This window comes from Pinus tabuliformis, chromosome 2_2, assembly GCF_031772625.1.
Source record: "Pinus tabuliformis cultivar Carrire ecotype Pingquan chromosome 2_2, CPIR1, whole genome shotgun sequence".
NCBI lineage: Eukaryota > Viridiplantae > Streptophyta > Pinopsida > Pinales > Pinaceae > Pinus > Pinus tabuliformis.
Window position 1 is genome coordinate 621,732,799 of NC_142300.1, and position 8,823 is coordinate 621,741,621.

Here is an 8,823-nt window from a genome sequence, read left to right on the forward strand (position 1 = left end):
AAATCATTGAGAAAAAGCAAGACGAATGGGCGTGGTGTGTAAGTGAAGGTATGTTACTTGAATTATAAGTTACTTGATTGTTCTTTAATTAGGCCGATAGGCCTTCCTATTGAAACAGACCTTCGTCGTCCTTTTCAATCTCAGGTTGACACCTGGCGTGAACACGCGTGAACACTTTCGATTTACGGTTGAACTCTGGCATGGTTTCTTAAGCGAAAATTAAATTGTTGTGGTCCACGTAACCCGCATTAGATGGCGCCAATTTGAAAACAACTATCAGCTACGTTCCATCACTTCTTTGATCCTCCTCGTTTTGGTTTCAACCGGTATCGAAAGGTACCAGCCAATCCGAGCTCTCACGCCTCTTGGATCTCCATGCCCAAGTCTTCTAGTGGACTTCTGAACACAGCATGAGAAACCCATTTGCCCGTTTCCTCCATAATGCGCAGTTTCCCCTTTGAATGGTGGTGTCTATCAATCCAAACCCTCCACGCGGTTTCCGTTACAGTTGCTCTGATGTGAGGGGCTATGGTCTTGTTTTCGTCTGCAGAATGGGCTTGGCAAGGGTCTCCGAAGGGTTCTGCTACGCCATCTGGAATCTATAACATGGCCCAGTTGGTTTTCAAATGCAAACGGAGTCCCTAGGGTTCGATCTGTGCAATATTTGTTGCTGCGATGTCGCGGCGCAGAGGCTTCTTTTGACGCTGTTGTTTGCTGCGAAGGGAGAATAGTTATCTTTGACCTTCTTGAATATGGAGGGGAGAAGGATCGCAGCAAGCCCTCGACCTTGCAGTGGCCGGCGCATCGTCGCTGCCAGACGTCAACGGGTGGACGCTTCTGCTAACTGCGTGCGTAAGCTGCAAAGGCCGGAGATCGGCACCAGTGGCAACAGGGCTTTCAACATCACTAATTCCCAGGAGAAGTTTCGGAATTTTCAGTTGCAGGTTAGGGTTCTGGCCTGTTTCTCGCTTTAAATTAATTCTTTAGAAAGGTAACACTTCCATATGCTCTTGCCCTCGGAACGTACACTTCCATATGCTCTTGCCCTCGTCTTTCCTGTAAAGATTTGAACTGTAGACCTCTCTAGGAAAAAAAATAACAAATATCAGTTGTTAGGGTTAAGGCTAATATACTTTCGGTAGGGTTTAAATCAATATACTTCGAATAAGTTTAAATCATTTTTTATTTTGAAGAATGCTGAAGACTCTGCCAACAGTTCTTGGTTAGATGGCAAAGTCGGGGTGTTTTATACGTTGCCAAGGTTCAGATTCCCGGAGATGGAGGCTCTGCCAATCGTTTCGCTTCTTGCGTGCAGGCTCGGGAACTCAGGTTGCCCATGTCTTGCTGGTGGGGTCGGGTGGAAATCTTGGGTTATCATGGCGAAATGGATTCCGCCACCTACAGCATCACAGTGGCAGGGATATTAGAGTGTTGTATGCTGGCGATATTTTATTCTAAAACTCCTAGCTTGGGGAAGAGTGTGTTATATGCTGGCTCCATTTTATCCTAATACTTCCAGCTTGGGGAAGACTGTGTTGCGTGGTGGCTACATTTTATTCTAACACTTCTAGCGTGGGGAAGAGTTGTTGGATGATGTCTACATTTTATTCTTCTACTCGCAGCTTCGGGATTCTGACAACCAACAAGTACTTACATTTAAATTTAGCATACTTTTGCATTTTATTCTAACACTTCTAGCGTGGGGAAGAGTTGTTGGATGATGTCTACATTTTATTCTTCTACTCGCAGCTTCGGGATTCTGACAACCAACAAGTACTTACATTTAAATTTAGCATACTTTTGCTCGATCCTGTGAATTCATTGCAGACTCTGGATCTCTCAAACATGTGGTTGCCTCCAACTTGATGAAGTGCTTAGATTTCCATCTCTTATGACTCGGGCCTTAATTGTAAGCCTCCTGTGAGTTGTATAGCCTGAAAATGTCGTAAGCACCTGTTCCTTTAGTTCAAAATGAGATGACATAGAAAGAAAAACAAACATTGCAACAGATATAAATAAAATAATAGCAGGCTGCAAGATTAGCAGCTATATTTAAAATTTCATATTATGCTATTCTTGGATGCTATTGAAATGGCACACAGAAGGTTTACAAGAAATCTTATGAATCCAAGAGAATGTATCAAATTATTCTACCTTTCCTGTTTCAAAATCATGGCATTGTCTGCACTGAATCACTGATGATGAGTGTGGTGGGCATTGCCATATACTATATATTTATTTCTTATATTTACATATCAACTCTACTCAACTTTGCATCCAACTTAATCATAATAACTATGGTGTACCTTGTGTCAAACTCTTAAACTTGTTTCCAGAAGTGGAGCCCAGAAAAACTCCACAGAAGCATCATAAACCTATTAAGAGAAAGAAGATTGGAAGACTTCATTACTCACCATATAATCAAATGCACAACTATCCATGGAAACTACATTTATCAGCTTACCGGGGCCTTGAATATTGAAGCTTGTTGACTAACAGTTTTCTTATTGCTAGGAAACACTGCTTGAAGCATGCATTTATCAGCTTACCGGGGCCTTGAATATTGAAGCTTGTTGACTAACAGTTTTCTTATTGCTAGGAAACACTGCTTGAAGCATGCAGACCATGCAGACCATGGATTCCCATTGGTTTTGACTTATTGAGTATCCAACAAACATTAAGCGCTTTCCTCTTAACCGCTCTAGCAGATTTTTGGCATTGAAACTGAAACACCATATACAGAAAAGTCCAAATCCTTTTATTCTCATATACAATATCACCCTGTTTTTTATCCATTTATTTTCATATGCAATATCACCCTGCTTTTTTGCATTTCATTTCCTTTTAGCATAAATGCAATGCAAAAGAGAACATACTTCTAGGTAGGTTAATTTGTTTGCATTTTTATTTGCAGGGTTTATTTTGAATTCTGAAATATTTTGGAATAGAAATGATTGAGGTAAAAAATTGATATTTCTTATTTTGGAATGGGGATTGCCAAGAGTTTCGCTGCTACATCTCGGTTCTAACAGCTTTGAAGGAAGCATTTCTAAAGATATTGGCAATGCTAGAAATTTATCTAACCTACAAATTGACTGTAATAGATTTTCAGGTAAGCTTCCATCTGAGATTGCCAAGGTAGGGCTTTTATCTGTTTTCAATGCTAGCAATAATAAATTTTTTGGAAGTATACCAGATGCGCTTTATCGGTTACATAATCTTGATGTATTGGATTTGCAAGTAAATTTACTTTCTAGAGTTGTAACTATTTTGTATTTAAAGAAGTGACCAAAAAGCATAGAACTCCAAACATCAAATCTCTTTGCTTTTTGTAGACTTGAACCAACATTTCTTTTAGTGAAATTCAACAATTATAATTTAATAATCCTATCGGCCTCTCTTTGTACCTTTTGGTACAATTGCTAGTTGTAATTCATTATAAAGTAGTTTATAGTTGGGCGAAGAAATAACATGGAAAAAAGGAATTAGGAATTTAGGGAAAAAACTAAATCTCTCTATTGACCGGGGCGGCGTCAGGACGAAGAAGTCGCAAATGACGTGTTGGGCCATGGTCTTTGCCGTACCACCAACTAAATTTCAATAAATTTGTTTCCAAACAACTTTTCTGAGTTGCAACTTGCGATACCCCCCACCCAATATGGAGACTATATTTTCCCGCTTTATTGCCAGCAAATTATGTCGCCTTTAATAAATCATACGAAAAAAGGAACAAATTAGGACCAATGGACATCACCAACCATTTTTCCATTTTTCCATTCTTTTTTCTTCTCAATTATTGCGTCACTCGCCCACCTTCAATTTTTCCAGTCTTTGATGACTTCTTTCTTTATCCACCGCCATTATTATTATTTATGTCCCCTTCAACACAGAGGTTTTATTTTCCTCTTACTTCTTTTCCATGTCATTGCATCGGTCACAAGTAACCGCTTTTTATGAGTTTATTTTGTGAATTTGTTGAATTTTCTTTCTTCGCCTTCATTTACACGCATTTGTATGGTGCTCAAATATATTTTCCTCGCTTGAAAATAAAATAAATTTAAATTGAAAATATTAGTTTGCAAAAAACTAATAAACAATTTTCAATAAATTTATAATTCATTTCATCATAAAATAATAAATTTATATTTTTTTTACCTAGAAATGAAATCTTCTTGGAAATATTGCCTTTCATCATTTGGGCAAGGTTTTTATGTAAACTTTAGAGAGTCTTCTAATCATTAATTTGAAGCTTCATTGAAGAAGGTTTCAAAAGTAGTCATCATTGGGCAACAAAAAGCCGTAGGAATTTAAATAAAAAATTTAATGATAATGAAAGAGAGGTATATGAGATATTTGAAAATAATTAACAAATTGTATTTATTGATGAAACACGTAATGAGTTAAAGTACTATAGAAGAAATATAATAAGTTACCATAATTGAGAGAATCGAAATCGAGGATGAGGAGTTGTGGCTATATGGCTACAAAAATGAGTCAAAGTTATAAATCATTTCCATTAATATGCTAATTATAGAAAACGAGCAGTTACTATATGGGAAACAAAAAATGATAGAGGTAATTTTATTTCCATATGGAAAATGAATAATGATAGAGGTAATTATATTACAATTTTTTTTAGGGATAATATAGTGGAAATTTTAAAGTTATCCATGTATTTTTCTAGTTTTATCATTAATAAGACAATTCAAGAATCGAGAATTTCTTTAAGGGGAAACTCTCTAGTGTATTGGCTTCTTTAAGAATGATAAAATTGTGTGGTTAAACATGTGAGTAGTTGAAATTTCATTTGGTTCTACAAGCTTGTAGAGGAGGAATTCTTAAGGGTGGCAAAAGACATTCAAAGAAATAGGAATGCTTTAGAAGCCTTAAATTCTACTTTCTTAACTTTAATTCTTAAGAAAGAGAAGCGAAAGTGAATTGATGACTTTAGGACCATTTTTTAATGCAATTGTGTATATAATATTATTGCTAAAACCTTGGTAATTAAACTTAAAAAAAAATCAACTATTTTGTTCTTTTGTTTGCTAGGTAATGTGAGACCTAAGAGGACTAGCACGCCTAACCTGTGGCTTGAGTAGTCGCAACCCAGGGGCATCTAAGCTGTCAAAATCACCTGAGGATTACACCCAACCTGGGCCACACTAACCCTTAACATGTCTTGATTTTTTCCCATGGGATTTCGAACCAGTGGCATTTTCACCACAAAGTGCCTTAATAGAACACCCCATCATTATCTATTATATGCCTCGTGGGTTAGAAAAATTTTCATCTATTATCTCACATAAACAATTTAATTTCAAGTACGAAGGAAAATTCATAAAGAAATACAGCTATTTTAGAAATTTATTCATACTATAAAAATAAAAGGTCAAACAACCATGGTTTTGTAATTGGATTTATCAAAGATGTATGGTAGACCAAGTTGGTTATACCTAAGATTAATTCTATTATAAACTACTTTCAATTTACTAATGGTTAAATGGATAATAGGGTCTATCAGTATAGTGTCATTTCTAATCCTTATTAATGGATAAACCTCAACATTCATTAGGCCTAATAAAGAGTTAAGATAACAGTGCTCTTTCTCTCCTCAATTGTTCTTATTAGTGGCTAAATATTTGAGTAGAGGGCCTATAAGAAGCTAGAAGAAATGAGTGAATTGTTGTTATCATGATTGAAAGAACATTTTTTCTAACTAATTTGTTATTTGTTTATGATAGTTTACCATATAGTAATGGTTCTATAAGGCAAGTGAAGAATTTTAAGGATGAAAAATAATTATTTAGAAGTAAGTTCTTTGTTACATGTTGTAGCGGCTACAACCACCCTCCAAAATTTTGGCTCGCACGCAAATTTCGAAGCCTACCTTAGATACTGCGCTCGATCATCCTTGGTCACTTAGTGGTAAGCTGATGATTTCAAGCTCCCCTCATTGATCCTAAGAGTTGTCCGCATTCTCATCTTTATGCAGCATGTGTAATTTTCTGGCATAGGGGTTGTTGTTTTCCATGCAAAGGGAATGTTGCTTTGCTTCAAGGGAATTGTGTGCGTATGAGTGTTTGTCATCACATAAACAGGTTTCATTCTCACTTCAAACACTCTTGTCATGAAGGTTTTTGCATCAAGAAAAGTATGTCTTATGCATTCTGGATAGTCTACATCATGTCACTAAGTGTCCATGTGTGATCATAGTCAAGTCCTATCAATGTTTACATATGTTTCACTGATCTCACACTTATCCATTTTCCCGAGCAACCTAGCCTCATATAAATTCTCGGAACTATGCGCTTTGCTTCTGCAACCTTCAAGATTCCTCCCTTGCCTGATGAAACCTTACAGTGCGTAGAGACCCCAACTTTCCTTGCCTATTGAAACCCTGTAGCCCACAGAGAGTCCAGCTAGCATTACTCTCAAAAAATGCACAGAGCAATCAGGCAGCCAGCACTGCTCTCCAGAAATGTGTAGAGCAGTGCAATTGCACTGCAATAAAATCTTTCACAGAGCTGTCCTCCTAGGACCCCCATCCCATAGCAGTGTCTTGTGCCTCAAAACTGTGCAATGTTGTCCAAGCTGCCTTTCTGTCTTGCATGCATAAACTACGTAGACGAGCCTCCCAAGGCCTCTTTTTGGCAACAGACATTGTTCGCTAAAATTGCGCAGATCTACCTCTCAGTGACTACAGGAAAAGGTGAGATGCCAAAAGCGCTTCCAAGGACTTGAGGAGAAGGACAATGGAGCCAAGTAATGGAAAACATTAGTGCCGCATGAAAACTTTGTTAGATGCATGATCATCTTGAGGGTAAGTATGGTATGAAGAGAACAACCTTCAAATTACACCTCTTAGTTGAGTTTGCAGGACTACTTGTCATTGTCATATCATCCTATCCTCAGTAACATGCATGTGCGCAAACACAAAAGGTCATTTTATGTGTTTCTTCTATATGTCTTGCTTCCTTTTCACTTATTTCACCAACTATCGTCTTCAGCATATTGATTGCTATGTCATGCTTGCGACCTCATTCTAGTGATGTTGACAGTTGTGTTTGAGTTGTGCTCGCTTTGTAAACATATATCTCACTCACACACAATGTTGTAAGCATTGTCGCACAAGTGTCTTCATGGTCATTCGAATGTCTATCTCAAGTGTTGTGCTTGTCGCTCACACTCGTCGATCAGTCACACTGAGTGTATGTTATCTTTATGGTTTAGGTGTCTTGTTGTCGAGTCATGTTGAGTGTGTGTTCACAAGGTCATGCATGCACAAGTTCACTTGCTTACACACTTAGTCATTTTGTTGAAACTTTGTCAATCAGACCACTCCCCAACAGCCAGACCTCCATTGAGATACACTGTGCAATCTCAGCCCTCAGTGATCATGTATTGTTGCCCAAAAGTACGCAGATCTTGAGGCTGCCTCCTAGGCAATCTGCACTGTGCAATATTGGAGTCAACTCGACTAAATATCACCTAGAATGGTGAAGAATTTTCTTAGTATGCCATCTCAATATGCACTTCTCACAAGAAAACTATCAAGTCTCCATTTGGTCAACCAGAGAGTTTGACTAGGCAGTGACCTCAGGCCTCACTCCTCCAAAAAATTGCATAGAAGCTACCAAGCATGCCCACCTATGTTGACTGAATAAATTGCGAAGACATGTTGGGCAGACACCCGTTGCCTGTCACTGCACTGTCCTCAAAATTTGTGCAGTTCTGTCAGCCAGTCACCCTATCAGCTAGCTTACTGCTCCTCCTGAAAATTGTGTAGTTTTCATGGGTTCTCTCCAAGCTACCTAGCATCCCTCTCAGCCCAGAAAATGCGTAGGATGTTCTGTAGGCTAGCCTCCCATCTCTGTGTAGTTTTGGCTAGCGAGCTCCTATAGCTCGTTGTTAGACTCCCTGAAGAATCTGCACAGTTTTCACTGCCAGTGTCCCCCTGCTGCTTGCACTATCTCCGTGGAAAAATTGCGCAGATCTTCCCTCCATCTAAACCAGATCCCGCAGACATTCACTGCTGCTCTGGACTACCCATCCTAGCCTCTTAGTGACATCTATGCAATTTTCATTGAGAGTGCCCAGAGGCCTCATCCCGACCTGAAATGTGCTATGTGCAGTTTCAGAGCCTTGTCCTCTCTCCCGATCACCTGCATTCGAAAATGAAAGATAATGCGTCATGGTAGACTAGGAGATTTCTATATTTAATGTCATCTCGTCATGAGTGATTGCAGATACAAGTACACAGATGAGACATGGTGTGATGACGAATAGGATGAACAGGGAACGCATGCTAGGAGACTTCTTTACAAATGGAAAAACACATGGAGCATGCCAGGTACACACGAAGGAGAGACATGCACGTGCAACATCAAGCGAACACCAAGACCATCAATGACTCTGCACACCTTGCCATGAGGAGGTGAAGCTATGATACATCAAGAGCACATTCATCACTCAACAGCATTGCAGCTTGACATGGACACTGTCAGTAGCATAAACATACCAGCTCTTTTGTGTTGAGTCATGTCATAAGTCATCTTGGCCACATCACTACTGTGGGCCATACTGTTGTAATCAATGTAATGTAACGTGGAAGTCCAAGACACCCACATGTAAAGTTGAAGATTCATGCAAGTCAAATAGTCGTGAGGGAAGTTGAACAGTCACAAGGGTCAATTTCAACCTTGGCTATCTATACCCCTCATTTGTACATGCAAAATACTTTTCACCTTGGCTCCTCCCACATAGTCTTGAGGGTCTGTAATCTTTTCTTTGAGGAGCAAGCAGTGGCTCCAATGCCCCGCTATC

General features: G+C 38.9%; 1 protein-coding gene across 3 annotated transcripts; it reads left to right on the forward strand.

Annotated features, from left to right (window-relative positions):
• The first annotated feature begins 249 nt into the window (after positions 1–249).
• LOC149194186 (uncharacterized) lies at positions 250–3,181 on the forward strand. 3 transcript variants are annotated; one of them, XM_089407320.1, is made up of 2 exons: positions 250–944; positions 2,915–3,181. In XM_089407320.1, exons 1-2 carry the CDS (start codon positions 753–755, stop codon positions 2,924–2,926), a joined length of 204 nt encoding a protein of 67 aa, XP_089263446.1. In that variant the 5' UTR covers positions 250–752; the 3' UTR covers positions 2,927–3,181. The 3 variants fall into 3 exon arrangements, with proteins under 3 accessions (XP_089263446.1, XP_089263445.1, XP_089263444.1); XM_089407319.1 differs by lacking the exon at positions 2,915–3,181 and adding an exon at positions 1,194–1,826; XM_089407318.1 differs by lacking the exon at positions 2,915–3,181 and adding an exon at positions 1,217–1,826.
• The last annotated feature ends 5,642 nt before the right edge of the window (positions 3,182–8,823 follow it).